This window comes from Aythya marila (genome assembly GCF_965140915.1).
Source record: "Aythya marila genome assembly, chromosome: 5".
NCBI classification, from domain to species: domain Eukaryota; kingdom Metazoa; phylum Chordata; class Aves; order Anseriformes; family Anatidae; genus Aythya; species Aythya marila.
The window spans coordinates 5692194-5709969 of NC_139046.1; the positions used below are offsets into that span (position 1 = coordinate 5692194).

Below are 17776 nucleotides of genomic sequence, written 5' to 3' on the forward strand. Positions count from 1 at the left end.
CTTATCAGCTCTTTACAGCCGAACACGGTAGAGAAATAGATAAGAAAACAAAAAGCTCTGTAAAAGCCAGGGAAAGATGCTGTAAGAGGAAATGAGCTCTTGCCCTTTGCACAGCTCGGGGAGAAGAAAAATTCAGCCAAATGAAACCAGCTGAATACTTTCTGAGCTTCAGATGTGGAAGTCTTATCAACCCTTTGTGAGGATCACCTTCTAGTGGCGGAAGGAGCACGTGGTCCCATCACCCTGTCACCTATCACAAGCAGCAGGAGCTTTTTCAGCTCCAGGACCTCAATGAATAGAGCAAACAGGAGACAGGATCAAAGCGGAGGGGTGGAAACAAGAAAACTGGGCTCCCAGGACAGCATTAGAAAGGCTGACTCCAGGTGGATGGGGGACTGTGATGCTAACAGAAAGCATTTCAGATCAGCACTGCAGCGTCTCTGTTAGCAGGAGAAGTTTCACAACACTTCTCAACAAAATTAACCTGGAAGACGATTGAGTCCTCTGTACCAGATGCACAATTCTTGTAAAATTTCCATAGAGGCTTCTGAAAAAGGTGTGGGAGGGTTAACGGATGACTTTGAGGCCCTCCGGACAGGTGTGAGAAATCCAGATGACACAAACACATAATACGTGACCATACAATATAGACTTCAAAATGGAAATGGTGTGAAGAGACTGCTTGAGGTTTGCTTCGTGGGAAGAAGGGTGACTCACGTGTGATTTTGTTGTTCTTCCTGACTTCTCAGAACTTTCTAAGCATCGTGTACCTGCAGCTGTTCCCTAGCTTAATTGCCTTTGTGCTCGTTAATGGCACATACATATATTTCTTCTACATGTTTTTAAATAATATAAAATAAGTTCTGAAATAATTTTGATTTAATATGAGAACTTCTGTGAAAGTTTGTTTTTTTTATATGACTCTATCTCAAAATAGCGTTTTGGGCTCTGGATTTGAATTTCTATCTTGCAGCTGAAACAGTTCAGCAGAATCAATGGCACGTAATTCATGATTATGAAACTGCATTTTTTTGTGGGAAAGTATTGCTGACGGGGCTTTGTCCAGCTCTGGTATTCTCTGTATTGAAAGCTACATCAAGTGATCTCATGAAAAAGGAATGTGAGAACTTTGTGGGTTTTACCTTAATTATTCATCCATAGGTGTTGGATAGAGCCCAGAATATCAATGGCTTTACAAATTCTGTTGTATATTAAGAATAAAGGGTATCAGCTTGACATTTGTTTTGCAAGTGGGCTTGGCCAGATACTAAATACCCCTACTGCATGTTTATTTAATCAAGGAATGTGAATGTCAAGGGGGAAGATTAAAAGATCTGAGGCAATGAAACAACATCCTACTGATATGCGCAGGAACAACTCTTAAAATGTAAGGATTCAAAACTTTAGTTTCAATTAAAATCAGAAAACTCATTAGAAAATTCATTCAGAGAGCATATTTTCCCAAAGATGTACAATTTTGCTGTGGATTAATTTCCACTAAAGCAGGAAATACAATCAGTTAAAAAAATTTGTGGATGCATCCTATGTTAAAGATTTATTCTATCTCACTAAAATCCCACTGTGAAGCCATTACCGGCTGGTATATTAATGGCACTCTCTAGGACACGCATTGTGCCTGGTGACACAAAGATATGCCGTAAAGGAGCCAGTTTTATTTTTCAAAGATGCACTGAAGGTAAGCACCAGTGACTGTTTTTGTAGGAGGTAAACATTTTGACCTGTTCTGCTGTCCTCCTGTATCTTCTTGTTCCAGTCTCTTCATGTTCCAGACTCCATACCATCACTTTGTTCAGGAAAACAGTGTTCCAGCACTGCTGGACAGAAAACCCACTGCTGTTTTTGTCATTTGGTCAGACCGTGAGTTTTCCACATGCCTGAGAAAGAGGAGAGGGAATCACTGAGCCTTTTCAACATCATATTTTACCCAAAGTGATATACAAGATTAGATGGCAACTTAATATTCAAATGTCATTTTCGAAGACAAAAGTAAGCTGTTTAAAGATAAATGTAAAATGTGATGCCAGTAGTCTGTAGTGCTTTGTGCTTATACCTAAGGTCTGATTTTTAAATACTGACTTCCATGGTTAGTGCCGTAGTTATGTGAACTTTCCTGAAGCCAGCTGGTCTCAGAATCTGACGTTTCATGACATTTTGAACCATCTGGCTGGAAATGTCAGTCCTGAAGCTCCTCATGAAACGTATACTTCCTTGCAGGCTTTTCTCCAGGACGCAGACCCTACTACTGCCAGCTATGTTGAAGCCTGACACTACTTGCCCTCGAGGTGAGGTGTGCAGCTAGGAGTCCCCAGAGGAAAAGCCGTGACTTTCAGTCACTGTTTCTTCTCTTTCAGCACTGTGTGAAGAGAATCTGTCTTTCTGTGTATCATCTCTTGGTCACTGTGCTCCAGGGTTTGAATAGTCAAGGCCCTGTTCCATGACTTCTGACGAAGACAGACTCATTCATTACACCAGCCACTGCAGGACACATCAGGGCAGTACCTTGATTACGGATTCAGTCTCAATTTAGACAACCCAAGTAAGTCACCCATGAGTCCCTTTGAGTAAATATTGCACAGCCACTTCACTCGCAAGAAGTTTTTCAGGAGAGTTCTCCCTCTGCCCTTCAAATGTTTATGTTCTCAAACCTATCTTCATCTTCATCTTATAATACATAACTGCTTAAAACACAAAAATATAAGGAACTTCGTGGCTTGCCAGGTACAGTCCTTCTCTATTTTAGGCAACAGTATGACATAAACTATTCACTGCCATCTTAAAATAAGGTCAAGTGTTCTGTCCCTCTTCTTTCTACTGGAGAGCTGTTCCAAAACTTCACTCCTCTCGGTGCTAGACAAATTCTTCTAATTTCCAGCCTAAATTTATTTATGGCCAGCTTACAGCCATTTGTTCTCATGCCAACAGTGTACTTTAGCTTAAGCAACTTTTCTCCCTCCCTGTTGTTTTCTTTGCTGAGATATTCATAGCTTCCCATAAGTCATTCCTTTTTTTTCAGCTTGCTGCAGATTTTAAACTTTGTGCGATTTGTTCTGCTCTTATTATTAATTGTCCTCTGAAATTAGGTGCAGTGTTCTAGAAATGTTTACTACAGGTTTATCAAGAAACTTCATGACTTCATGCCTCTGCATATGCAGCTCAAACTGACCATCCCTAACTCCATTTCAATACACCACTGCCATTTCCTTTTCATGTTATTCTTCACTTAGCCTCTGGTTTTCTGTGTATGCACTAATATTTCTCCTTCCCGCTGAGAACAGGAATTTGAGGAGGAGGAGCATGGGGAGGTTCCCAGAGGTATCAGCTTACAAAAGAGCTCATTTTTTAAACTAATTTCCAGATTCCATTTCCTTGGTTGCTTTTTCTTCTTCCCTCCAGTTGGTGTTTGCATCCTGTCCCAGAGCTGCATCATTTACACATTTTATAATGCTGCCTTTAAGTGCTCTTTTAGAGAATGGAAATTCATTCCTGAAGAATAGCTCCAAGTTCTTTTCAGCCTAACTCAACTCACTCACTATCGTCCCTGCACACTACCAGTGCCCCTCCAGCAGCACATCACCACGGAGCAGAGCTGGAACTCCGGTCTCACGTCTCAGATCACTGCCCGAATTGCCCAGCACTGTATGCAAAAACCTTTCAGGAATGTGTCAAGGTGAACAAATTCTACATCTCGTGTACCCAGGAGCTAATAAAAATCTCCCCATTTATTTGCAGGTGCTGAGCCTTAAGACGAGACGTGGGTAAAGCATCCAACACTCCTAGGAGTTAAAAAGGATTGAAAAGACCCCGGTCTGCCAGGAGCCATGCAACTGAGTCTAAGCTAATCAAATGGTTTGGTTAGAAAGAAATCAAGACATATAAAGGGAAAGAGGAGAGGAAATAAAGTAAGAATTATTAGGAGCCTTTGGTCAAGCCAAAGGGTTACTCATGATCCTGTCTCTGAGTGGGTCCGGTTGTACATTATTAGGGAAAGTGCACACAAACAGGGAAACCAGGAGTGAAAATCACTTCCATTCCCAGGACTGGAAATGCCCTGCCCTCCTTCCTCAATATATCCTTGCAGATTTCCTGCAATATGTGTTGAAAGATTTCCCAAGCCAGCTATTGAAATTGCATCTTGCTGCTTAACAACCTTTGATGGAGGTATATCCATAAATTTGTCTAATCACATTTGTAATTTGTTTATGCTTTCAGCATTCGTGACATCCTGTAGTAATGACTTCCACAATTTAATTATAGGCCGTTGAAGAAATACTTCCTTTTATTTGTTCTGAACCTGCCTGGTGATTTCACGATGTGCTCCAGAGCTTGTACAGCAAGAAATGGTGGCTATTGTTCCCTGTTTACATCTTCATGCAGCTTGTGATTTTATATACCCCTGTGATTTAGTCATTTGTTTTCCAAGGTGAGCACTTCATACAAGTTCTCATAAGGAAATTATCCCATACTGCTGGTTACGTTAAGTACTCTTCCCTTAGCATTTCTAGCTCTATTTATTTTCGTGATGGAGGAACTGTGAAGAATTCAAACTGCTTGCACAGTGCAGGGTGTGGGTACACTCAGAATCTACTGCTATAGTGTTTTTGTTTTGTTATGTCATCCCAACCACCACCCAGTGGTTTCTAACATTTTGTCTGCTTCTTTTATTGCTTCCAAACATGGAACTGGTCTTTTCATCGAATTATCCATAATGTCTCTGAGATCCTTTTTCTTGAGATGTGATAGCTGACTTAGAGCTCATCAGTGTGGATCTATAGCCATGGCTGCCTCTCCTCACATGCAGCAGTCTGCAGTTACCACTACAGTTTCATCTAGTGTTTCATCGACCAGTTCCTCAAATGTTATGAGGTCCTTTTTGCACTCTTTGCAGTTGCTAGTGTTGTTCTGTGATGCAGGAAAAAAAAAAAAAAAAAAAAAAAAGGTTAGAAGAAAAAAAAGAAATATGAGAATGAAAAATGCTTTTTAGGATTCTGTTAAGCTGATGATGTAGGAAGTTCATTACTCAACTCCATCTTTTGATACATCAGTCTTAGAGTAACCTTGTACTGTGATTTATGCTAACAGATCTCATCACGACAAGATCCAAATACCTCAAAGAAGACTCGCTGATATCACATCTAGAATGCTTCTGTCATCATCTCTCTCAGGCTGGGAGGATAGGGCTTGGCCCTTTTTCATCCATGCAGCCAGACCGATTAAGGTGTTATTTCATCCTGGAGAGCTGACTACGCTGGTTCCAGCCCAGCAGGTTTTCAATTTCCATTGTGCATCAGAGACAAAGAGATGTGCTGCTCACCATGGAAAAATGCAAGAGAAGAAAAGTAGGTGAAAATTCCTCGCTGCATTTCATTGCTGCTTTTGAGTGCAATTCGTTTGCCCCAGATATTAGACAAAATGTTCCAGTGCTACTTCTGTGACATTTTGGGGGTTCATATTTCCTACAGACCACTGGTGACTGACATTACAGTCTAACTGCTGAACGTGCTCAAGAGCTCTCTTGAATAGTTGTGGGATTTTTTTGTTTCTCCCTAGCTCTTTGTAACTAGTGGTCTTGATCTCAGCATAACCAGGCTCTGGGAAAAGGTAATTCATAAGGATTCTGCTGTGGTCAGACTAAAGTGATTCTACCACACCTACTCTAGTGGCTGGGTTTTCACAGGTTTAATTCCCCATGTGTAAGGAAAAAATAATAATAACAATAGCAGGCGAGAATATGACCATAAAACAGTTATGGCCACGTAACTGGCATCATTTTGTAGGGTTCAGTGGAGCTATAGGAGCACACACAAGCCGCAGATTAGAGCCAAAATTGCTTCCCTTGTAGCTTGATGAGTCTATAATGATACTGTCTCATGGACGATTTACTTTTGTTTCAATGGAGCTCGTTCAGGCCCTTGATACATAGAAGTGAAAGAAGAAAAGGACATATGCAGAATAAGATGATGTTTTCTGAAGTATCGATGCAAGTGGGGTTTGTTCTATTATAAAAATTGGAAAATATTCAGCACTAAACTGAGAAGCACATTTTCATTTCTTCAGAATTTGCATTTCAGCAGATTTCTTCTGCATTTCTGCAGATCCTCTATAGCAAGGATGAAAAACTTGATCCCCCTCCTGGAGAAAGGATTTACTTCACCATTCATAAGCAGTAAAAAATAAATATTGTAAACCTTAAAGAGCTTGATGGCTTTGGATATTATTGATAGATTACAAGGAATGAAAAAGTTAAAAAAATCAATTGAAATAGAAATAAAATAGAATAGAAATAGAAACTTCTTTTTAAAGATTGGCCATGAAAATATCACAAAGGTGTTTTATAGGTGCCGATTTCTATCCTAAATCAGACCCCAGTGAGATTCAGAGTACAGAAGAATTCAACAAGGGCACAACACTACCCTCCACCAACGTTGTCAGTAAACGACATGGATGTTTCAAGAGTTTGTTCAACTTAAAATTTCAGTGACTGGATCTTCTTGTACCTTCCTCCATCAAACTCAAAAGTGTGTGCTACCATCTGCATTTTTCTGTAAATACCTACATACTGTTACTCAGCTCAGTCTTAAGCTTCCTTTTATCAGTGAGAGTCTGACAGCAGTGCATCACCAGCTTTGGTTTCCCGTCCATGGCTAAGTTTGTAGCTTCCTTTCCTGGAATGAAGCCACATCAAATGAACACACCATTGCAGGAGCTGTTTTACCCATGCTGCATACAAAAGAAAAATTCCTTCTGTCTTATCCCCTGTGTCCACCTACTTGATAAATCCACGGATCATGTGGGTTGGTTAATTTTCACTCGAGATTTACAATGGCAGCTGAGGCTGAAGCGGTGTGCTGAGATGCCCTTGTATTCCTTTCCTGAGTCAGAGTGTTTCAAGATGGGGTTTCTCCTCCTGTAGCCGTAGACCATCCAGCCGCAGCTCCCATTTAGCTGTATTGAAGTGCTTCTTGCTGGACTGTGACCATTTAATTAGGTGACTCAGATCATCGTGGAGGTATAACTTCATTATTTACTACTCAACAAATTTGCGCCATCTGCAGATTTAACTGGCTGAGACCTACGTTACCATTTGGATAGATTAGATAGTTTCATTAAATTGATTAATAATCATTAAAATGATTTCCCCCATTTTGAGATCTGCTTTTAAGCCAATTTCTAATCCATTTAATGTGTGCCCTGCAAATTCCATTTTATGCTACGCTGCTTGTTTTCATATATTTTACGTTTATGGTGATGTTCCCCTGTGAGTACCTAGTTGCTGTGGTTTAACCCTGGGAGGCAGGAAAGCACCACACGGCCTCTCGCTCACTTCCACCCCAGCAGGACAGGGGGAAAGAATCAGAAGGGCAAAAGTTAGAAAACTCGTGGGTTAAGATAAAGACAGATTAATGAGAAAGACAAGAGGAGAAAAGGAGAAGCTGGCAGGGCAGTATGAGAAGCTGAGAAGTCCCTGACTGCATAAGCACTGCTCTGCATGTTATTATCACTATTTTCATTACATAACCAAAACTGTAGTGCCATACAAGCTGCTAAGAAGAAAATTAATTCTGTCCCAACCAAACAAGCACACTACCTGGTTTCTGAACAATTCCCTGCTTTCTTTGATATTTTCAAGTTACGCCCCCTGTTGTTTGTCAGAAATTGCTGTAAAGTCCGGGACAGTGACCATAACAAAAAGAAATTAAAAAAAAAAAAATAAAAAGAGGCACATATCTATTACTGCATAGTGCTATTTTTTGTTTGCGTAAAGCAAGTGTGCCAGGATCATGAGTCACTAGGCAACTGCTAATTTATAGATCAATGCTGAGCTCATTTCTGTCTGTTAGCATAACATCCGGTCGAGCTGGCTGGAGAAGTTACTGCAATAATAAAACATCCTATAAATAATGCCTTATCTAGTGTTTCTAGAAGCACTAATGAAGTTTTATCAGCTTGATTTTGTTTTTGTTGTTGTTTGTTTGTTTTTAATCTCCCTGCAGGAGACTTTCAGCAGCTATTCCCAAGTCAAAGGCATCTGAGATAACTCAAATTTTTTCTTCCTGCACATTACTGACATAGACACACAAAGCAGCTTGTCCTGCACCATAGGGAAATTTCATACAGATGCCCAGTGCCCATCTGAGCTCACTCCTCAGATTTTGTGGCCTGTCTTAAAAAGCACTGAGAAAATACAGTAATTCAGATGATCTAAAAGCACGATGTAAAATGTAAAGCACAGACACACGTATTCATTTTTATGCTCCTATTTAGTTCATTTACTTTAGAAAAGGTGGTGAACAGTTGTCTATAAAATCAGGTGAATTTAAATGCAGCAGAGAGGGCAGGGCCCTGCAGCACTGGCATCCATTCTGCTTCTTGTGCTCTGTATCAAAGGGATGCAGCCAGAGCTGCAGGGAAATGGTCTTGTCCATGCAGAACTCAGGCAATCAGGAGTTATTCTTGATAAAATACTCACGCATATGTATTTAAAGCCACAATTCTGTCTGTCACTACTGACATACTTGATTCAGCACACTTCTATCCCATTCCATCCTGCAGGTCAAACTGTAACTAGCCGGGGATACACACTCCCCAGGTAACACCTATTTTTGGCAATGCCAAGAGCAAGCAAGTGCACTGCTTCCCATCACATTTGACTGCATCACCAGTGCTGTGTCAAAGCCCAGAAGCCTTTCTCAGGTTCATCTTAACAACGTTCTTCTTGACCCCAGGAGGAGTAAGGACTGTGCGTTAAGCAGGAGAGACATCGATGTAGCTAGCTTCATGTTTCCAACTACCGGCAGTGCTTAACCTGCTAAGCTACCAACTTCTGATCACATGGGCACAATGAGAAGTCTATAATTTTTAAAACTTCAAAAAGCATAGACACATCTCACATCAAAATATTCAGACTACTAAAATTATATAAAAATTCCCCAAATTGTCTCATTTATCTTACCTGATAGCAAAAGCTAAAGTGTGTACAGTTTTATTAGCAACAAAGAACAGAGAGCCTAGCTTCTAAAATGCAATCTATTTTAAACATTTACACGAGGTCTATCATCACTGCTTCTTGGCACTTAATCTGATACTTGATCTAAATATGCATTGGTTGGCAGAAACGATACTGGAAGCACTTGAATTAATAAATGACACAGTGAAAGTCAGAAATATTCCAGTGGCACAAATAGAAGCAGCCAAAAAGCTGCTCATAGCTTACAAACAATACTTTTTTAACAATGGAAATTCTTCTACGAACAAATGCACCAATCACTTTTAACAATCCCAAAGAAACCAAGTTGTCTAGCACCCCATAAAAGTATCACTAGAAGGCAAAGGCAGAAACATATGTTGGTGATACACAGTGATCAAGAAGAATCTAATGAACAACAGTTTCAAAAAGTTTCACTGACAGTCAGCAAAACAATTCCAAAAGTAAATGTACAGCAGCAAGGCACCATCAGCACTTAAATGTTTGCTTTGACTATGCTTTGAAATGATTTAAAATTATACTGAAAGGCTTTAGCAGAATTAGAGCAGAATGTGCCACAGCAGAAGGTGAAAGATAACACACTTGAAATGATTAATTCAGTCTGAGATAGGTCTGAAAATCCTTTATGTTAAAAGAAAAACCTAGCAACTGCTACCAGACATTTTTTTAATATATGTGCAAATATATGTTTTAACAGCTTTACAAACCAACACCAAATTATCTAGCAGTAACATTATCTAGCTCTTAATGAGCTGAGTTAACAATTAATATTGTAATACCGCCCTGCATATTTGCTGTAGTTGAAGAGATTAGGGATATTATATGCACACATATTTTAGGTTGCCAAAGCAGGGCACCCTGAGATGATTCAGTCACCTAGAAAGGACTAAAGGTGTTCCACAAAATGTCTATTTTTGTAATTATTCCCTTCTGGTAAGAGAGGAGTGTTTTCCAGTCAAACAGAAATCCCTACACCCAAATTAGATCATTTGGCTTTCCTCATTGCCAATAATGAGTCATTCACTTACATGCTCAGAAACAAAAGCAGTTGCATTTTGCTACTGAGAGTACCAATGAATATCTGGATTTGGATGCAATGTCCAGTTTTACTGCTTCATCACTCAACTGCTTGCTTGAAAATACTAAGGAGATCACAAAATGGCATCAACAGGCCTAGTTGCCTAAGCTACATTACTGTGAGGGTTGCCCATAAGATTCTTTGTCAATAGGAAAGGAAAGAAAAGAAGTAATTTGCTAAACAAGACCAGCTTTGTTGCAAGATCCAGTATAACACAACACATTTCCCTTAAACAAAATTACATAAAAGGTTCTCTGCAGGAGGCTCAGAGTAAATGACTGTGTTGGTTTTATCCTTGAAACATAAAGTGACCACAATTTTCAGAGCACTAACATCCCCTTTTTAATTTAAAATCGTTCCATTATGTACTTGTTACAATATGTTAATTTGTCAGATGATATTTGGACACATAATTTTACCTCATTACAGACTTCTGCTAAAAGAAACCTACTAAATTTTTGTCTTTGGGTAAATGAATTGCAGCACCTATAGACAGGGAAGTCGGAGACCAGGCAGCAGCATCTTTTATAATGGAGAAACAGATGGAAATGAGCTGCCTTATGTGGAATTGGAGTGACATCTGGTGACATCGGAAAGCAGCGCAAGTAACAACTGATCAGCCTTTGAAAAACTACAGAAGCTGCTTGAGCCATTTCTACCCCTTCAATTAAAAATGTTAGGAAACATTAATGCAAAGATTTTAACAGAAACCCTTGAAATTTTCAATAAATCTAACCTCCTTAGTCCCAAATCGGTCATCTCTGACGACACCTGAGTCAGCAGGAAGCCAATTTTCTGCTGGGAAATCCTACTGCTGGGAAATGTTCATCTAGCCTCACTGCATGGAGAAATAAAAATGAAAAGATAAAATTAAGGGAAAAAGGCTGGGTGAACAGTTCTTTCAGTTCTACTGGTGCGTTTCATCTCATGCTCACGTTTGTAGTTGATTTTAGTTAAGCCAGAGCTTCTGTGTTGCAAGTTGGCACAGCCAGTTTACATTCTTCTGAAGTTAAACCGCTGCACAGATACAACATCCATCTGACCAAGAGTGATTTGTGGGATAGAATAAAACTCTCTAAGCCTTTTTTTTTTTCACATTTCACTTAAAGCACCTTAGCAGCTCTTCGCCACTACTCACAATAAAGTCATTGCAGTGTAAATTAATTAAGCACCAGCACAGGGTCAGATGGATGGAAAAGGGCTGGAGAGAACCTCCATAGTGTTGTGTCAGACCACTAGCCCCGTTTAACTGGGATTACTGGGATTACTGGTGCCGTACCCCAGCCCTAACTGGTATTACTGGTGCCGTACCCCGCTCCCTCAGGTACCCAACATGGCCGCCGCCATGCCCACCGACATGGCCGCGCTCCCGGCGCCAGGGCTGCCATTCTCGCCTCCCATTGGCTGCCGGCCCCCCGGTGGGCGGGGCTATGCGGTCTCCTAGGCGACGCGTCCCCCTGGTGGCGCTCTGAGCTCCGGCGGTGCCCGGGCCCCGAGGAGGCCGCAGGGGGAATCGCGGCGGTGGCGGGCGGGAGCTCGGTGTGTGGGGGCTCTCTGTGGGCTCTGAGCGCCAGGGGTGGTGCTGGCGAAGCTGTGCCTTCCATAGGGGAGGTAGAGCAAAAATGTGTGCTTCCCCGGGCTCCCAGGCAGAGCCCAGAGGAGCTGGTGTCCACCCAACCTAACCAACTTCCTCAAGTGTTGCACCTGAAAAATACATTCTCCGTTTCCAGCCCCAAAATACTCACTAGAGAGGCTGTCTGTCATCAAATGCTGTGGCAAAGGTTCCAAATCAGCAGAAATGTAGCATATTAAGGGTATGCTCTGTGCATCCTGTGCACACAGCCATTTAAGTGATTCAAAAAGCTGCTGTCAATTTATTTTTACCTACTGTTTGATGATGCTAAAGGTTAATCATAGCAGCTTTCTAATTAACAACTTGTAGCAAAGGCTTTGTAGTCTCAATTGTATTCTGATATCTTCAATGTTTGTGCAAAAGGGCTTTTACTGAGGGTTTTTGTGGTGAATTATGAGCTCTGGCTGGCATGTTCTTATCTTTATGATTTGTGCAAATATAACTTAATGAACCTAATGCACGAGTAAATGGGTGTGCTTTCTCATCCTTCTTTATGGATGTGGTCATAATAACTTGTGCTACAGTGCTTTATGGAACTTTAGAATCTAAAAATGTGAAGCAAAAAAGTAGTAAATCAAAATATCTCTGGCAGTTTCAGCTTTCTTCTGTCATAATCTCCACTGTGAGTCCATTAGAAATACAGATTCTGTAATTAAATACAGGAATTTAGATTTTTACAAACTTCTTGGAAATCCTGTGACTCTGTATGGGTGGCTACACAGCTAATAATATTAATGTATTTTTTTTCTAAGAAGTTACTAAGAAATAATAGTCACAGCAGAGAACTCAAGAAATGGCGCAAAGTGATAACCAAACCCAGAACCTTGAGGAGATGATTATGGAGTTGGTAAGTTATTCAATTTTTATTTTTTTTCATCTCTACTTCTGTAAATATCAGTGTTCTTGCTAGAATATAGAGCTATTTTTTGCTTTTCTAGAGGTACCATTTGTAGTGTAGCCTCCATTCTGGAATACCCCAGAGGTGGTATAGGGCATGCATTAATAAGAGTCTGTGGTGAACTGAATGAACTGTAGCAAACATATTAATACTTGAGGTTCTTTGTCTTAAGAGAATACCTTTAAATAAATTACTTTTAATGTATAGCTCCCTGCTTTGTCTGTTTCTCATGAAGTACCTTGCAGAAATATTTATATACAGAAACAAAAACAATCTTGTTATATATATTTGGCCAAAATAAATCTTTTAGTTTTGACTCAGTCACATCTTTTTGTAGATATCAGATAATTGTGAACAGAATCAGATGATACGTGAAGTTTCCAATATCTTCGTTTACTATGAACTGGTTAGAAGTTTAAAATGGGGTCCCACTCCACATTCGTTTAGATGTCTATGTGTTTTCATATGCTCATTACAGGCAGTGGAACTAAAGGATAGGATTCAGCTGCATAGATATTGCTGTTTAGTGCCGTTTTACTGACTTAATGTGTCTGGAATATCAGCTGCAGGATACTTTTAAGGCCTCTGAATTAGCACTAGATAGTCTACCTGGCCAACTGTATGCCATCCTTAGTATATATTGTCCAGGAAACTAACAGAATAAGTCAATTTAGTGTAAATATCTCCTGTATGATCATCAGAATGTATTTCTGGGATTTTTTGGCTCAGGCTATATTGACTGAATCCCTTGACTAGCATTGAGAGCTTGGACAAGAGGCATGTGTGTAGATACCTACTGTTTTGTGTCTTATTCTCATCCTGAATGAAATTCCATGTAAACTTTCATTTTTATTGTGGCCAAAAACTTGCATTGCATTTACTTGATACAACCACTTTAGAAGTGGAAAACTACAAGACTGATAAAACCCACCAGCTAATTGCATACACACATATGCATGAACACATACATGTACTAGCTTATAGATGAAGTTATGGATTCCTGGGTTTTAACCTAAATGAAAATTAGCTACTTGAAAACTGTTGTTTTAAATTTAAGGTACATTTTGAGGTTTGATAAGAAGATTTTGTGTAATATTTTGTGAGCAGAAGTATGCGTTACTTAACTGTTGCATACTTAATGTGGTTAAAGTTGCAAAAACATTTTAATGCAAAGAGAGTTTTAAGACACAGCTGCTGTTAAGCAGTACTGTAATGGCAGTAAGACATTGTGCTTCATAATTATTTTTTTTACAGCACGAACATAAAGAGAATAATGGCTTTGTTTCATTTCCAGTGCGTATGTAATGGATTGCCTTATGAGAAAATTGATCAAGAGGGACTGAAAACAACTGCATTGGAGATGTTTTTCTCAGGTTATTCCAGAATTGTAGGCATGGAGTACTTCCCCAATCTAACTACTCTCACTCTCATTGGGCAAAGTATTCAAAACATTACAGATCTGGAGCACTGCTTATTGCTCAAAGAGCTATGGATTGCTGAATGTTGTTTAGTGGTAAGTTAAGTATGAATTTTCTTTGACAGCTTTAGCCAATTTCCAGTCCTTTGCAAAGAGAGTCAGATTCTTTTGAAAGCACTCCTTTTGTTTGTTCAAGGAAGAAGACACCTTTTTCGAAGTATACAATATCCCATTTTTGATATGTATCAAATTAACTTGTTGCTTTTTTTTAATTTATTTTAGAACCTACTGCTGGATTTTTTTTGTTTCATTAGAATTTATTTATTTTTTAATAACTAGAATAGTTATATTGAAACCTTTTCCAGGACACTGGTTAGAATGAAGAAATTTTAATGAAAATAACACTGTATTTAAAAAAAAAAAAAAACAAAAACAAAAAAACACACATATATTTATCAGGAACTATTGCAGCTGCCGCTACTTTTTATTTGTTCGCTTCATTGAAAAGCTTTCTAAATCATCAAGATTCTGCTCTGAGAGTATGATCTTAAATTGTTTGGAACTACTTAAGTTTCTGTGCAAGCTAATAGCATATTGACAAAAAGAGTGACTTCTTTTGTTCAGTACTGCAAATACATCTTCTTCTATTGCAGAAAATAGATGGTCTACAAAAATGTGTAAATTTAGAAAAGCTTTACCTTTATTGCAATGAAATTTCCAGGATTGAAAATCTGGAATCTTTAACAAAGCTGAATGTACTCTGGTTGAATAATAATATGATCAAGAACATAGAGGTGAGTCTGGTGTCCTTGTTATGTTTTCTTGTCTTCTATTTTATCTAATATATGGTATATTCATTATGTGAAATCAGAATGTGTTAATAAGTAAGGCTAAGTTTTAGAATAATTGAACAACAGAAAGAGCAATGTTAAACTTAATGTTTCAGCCTTAACTCATATGTACTTATTTGGAAGAGGTTGACTGTCAAGGCTTTCTTCATATGCAGAATTATCTAAATCAACCATTTTCAGGCCTCTGTGACTTCTTATGAGGAAAAAAAATTGTTATATTTTTTAGCTTTTTTTTATATATATATAACTGCAGGCTTTTCCTGTATTACATGAAGTATTACATGAAAGGTTTTCCATTTAACTCTAATATTAGTGCTTGGCATTTTTGTTTGGAGGGATGAGCTCCTATTAAGGAGAATTTTATCCTGTGTTTTCCTCAGGCTGTTATATATGAAGTTTGCTCCAAAGGAAACTGGTTTCCCCTATGTCCCCTCAAAATAGAATTCTAACCTTTGGGTTGGAGGTTATTCCAGGACCAGCAAGAGTTCTGAGATTACCAGCTTACCAAATAAAGGGAGAAGAAATATATAGATGGCCATTTCTAGCAAAAGACCACATAGCATTCTGAATTACCAGACTCCCATCAGGAGACAGAATGCTGTAGTCCAGTCCACTTTAACTTGAGGGAGTGCAAGAAAACAAAGCAGAAGGAGATACTGATATCAATATAAAAGTAGTTAGAGCAGAAGAGATGATGATAAGGATCAGATTATTGTGAATCTCCAAAGCCAGAAAGAGGAGGGAAGAGAAATCAAAGTTGAGTGTGCTGATGTGGAGAGGAAGGAGATACTGATATATTACACCTGACAGAGAAAAAATATAAAAGCAGTAGAATGTTACAAGGTAGAAGTTGTTATTTATTAGTGGGGACACTGCAAACAGTAGTGGCATCCCTCTGCAAAGAACTGCAGTGTCATCATGGAGAGAAATGATTGGCATCAGTGATACAGTTCTTATGATATATATCCCTAGGCCAAGACATGGGCTGCAGCCAAAAGCTAATGAGTACTTATGACATGGGGCATGATCTGTTAGATTTCTCATACACAGCTGTGAAACTAAGGCTGGGGGACTAATTTTATTTCCATTGCAGTATCATTTACAAAGGCTTTCCAAGCTCATTCCCTTTGGGCAAAAGGCTTTCTCTCTTTGCGTGTCAAAATAAAGCTATAGTTTACAACAGAGGCAAACATTGTTTAGACTCCAGTCAAATTTATTTTTACATTTGAATGATCTGCCTCATAGCCTACAGGCTTTTCAGCATTGGCAGTGCTATATTAGATTAAAACTGTATTGTTTAAAACATTCACAGGGCTTACATACTCTGCAGAATTTGCAAGAGGTCAACCTTGCTGGAAACTTAATAGAAAAAATAGGTAAGTGATGTCAGTCTGACATTTCTAGCATGAGCATTCTGGTTACTACTGAGGATTTATGTCTTTAGTTTAATCCTTATCTCATTCTAATAGAAAAATTCTTACCAACTTACACGGTTCAGAGCCATATCCAGTATACACAGTCCTGATCTTCCCAAAGTCTGTGTCAGAACTCCCTAGGGCTCATCTCTGCTTACACCAAACTCCTTTCTGTTGTTGTAGCCATATCAAAGAAGACAGAAAATAGGTATTAGTGGTAGTCATGCATTTTTTTCACCACCTCTTGTATAAATGACTTTTAGTTTAAATCTATATTAAGCCTGTTTGATTATAAATGGAGATGTAAATAATTTCTGCATTTCTATAATCTATAATAAAAAAATCTTCCAAATACTATTCCTACTTCTTGAGTGAAAATGGAAAATAATATATTATGTGTATGATGTCATTGTGTTAATGAAATAATCATTTGTGTGGGTTTGTTTGTGTGATGAAAACTAGTCCAGAAGATGAAAATGTAGATATCCCAGTAGACAACACAAATGTTTTTTTCTCAATTGCTGTTTGTCTTTGTTTAATTTTAGGAAGTTGCTTAGACTTCAATATACAAATTGAAATATTAAACCTCTCTGGTAACAAATTATCTTCCTTCAAGGTATGTTCTCACTTTACAGTTCTTTTGGATGCGTTCTGGTTTTGTTTGGCTTTTTATCTGTTACTGGGAAGAGAGCTGACCTTTCTTTATGATATTAGAGGACCAGAAACATGTGGCGGTGATGGCAAATGTTTGTTTGTTTGTTTGTTTGTTAAAAAAAAAAAAGACATCAATATTAACTTTTATTTGTTTTTGTACAGCTTTTAGCTCTTTTCTTTTGCAAAAATTATTGCTTCCAAATAAACCTTGTTACAAAGACTTGGAATTTGTCAGAAAATACCCATTACGTGTTTTTACTTCTTTTACATGCTTCCTGTTCAGTGTGGCTACATTACAAATCTCAGAACAATCACAGCATGCACATGTTCAGTATTGACTGTTCAGAGTTTAGCAGCTACTATCTTAAAAGAATCCAACCTCTTTTAACCTGTCTGCTCACTGTCCTAGACAATGGAGCAATTCCTCACTCAGCTCCTAAATGCAATCAGACTGTGAATTAGTTCACAAATCAAACAGGCTTCAGGCAATGGATACAAGTGCTCAGCAAGAGTTTCCCCTCTAGTCTAATTCCTGTCTTCTGCTGATGATGTTTGGATCAAATTACATTCTGCTTCATCTGCTAAGCACTCTTTTAGAGAAGGCCACCGGCTTATGGAAGGAACAAACTGGAGTTGAAAATGTTAAGAAATAGCCTGGGACAAAGAACATAGGGTCAAGAAGACGAAAGGCAGAAAAAGGAAAATAAGAGTTTACATGAAAAAGGAGGTAGAAAAACTCAGAGGAGGATTTAGATGGGGCAAATGCAATGGTGAACCAGGATGGCAGCCAAGAGAACAAACAGGCTAGCCAGAGCCTAGGAGAGTT

The 17776-nt window shown here is 38.8% G+C and overlaps 1 protein-coding gene across 1 annotated transcript in view; it reads left to right on the forward strand.

Annotated features, from left to right (window-relative positions):
* Nucleotides 1-12508: 12508 nt before the first annotated feature.
* LRRC9 (leucine rich repeat containing 9) overlaps nucleotides 12509-17776 on the forward strand; it is a gene marked incomplete at both ends in the record, with an annotated part of 46896 nt that continues 41628 nt past the window's right edge. Inside the window, 6 exons of the mRNA XM_082762775.1 lie at nucleotides 12509-12562; nucleotides 12951-13019; nucleotides 13908-14126; nucleotides 14684-14824; nucleotides 16194-16257; nucleotides 16842-16912. Of these exons, the coding sequence (XP_082618901.1) occupies nucleotides 12509-12562; nucleotides 12951-13019; nucleotides 13908-14126; nucleotides 14684-14824; nucleotides 16194-16257; nucleotides 16842-16912 (618 nt within the window). The remainder of the gene's footprint in view (nucleotides 12563-12950; nucleotides 13020-13907; nucleotides 14127-14683; nucleotides 14825-16193; nucleotides 16258-16841; nucleotides 16913-17776) is intronic.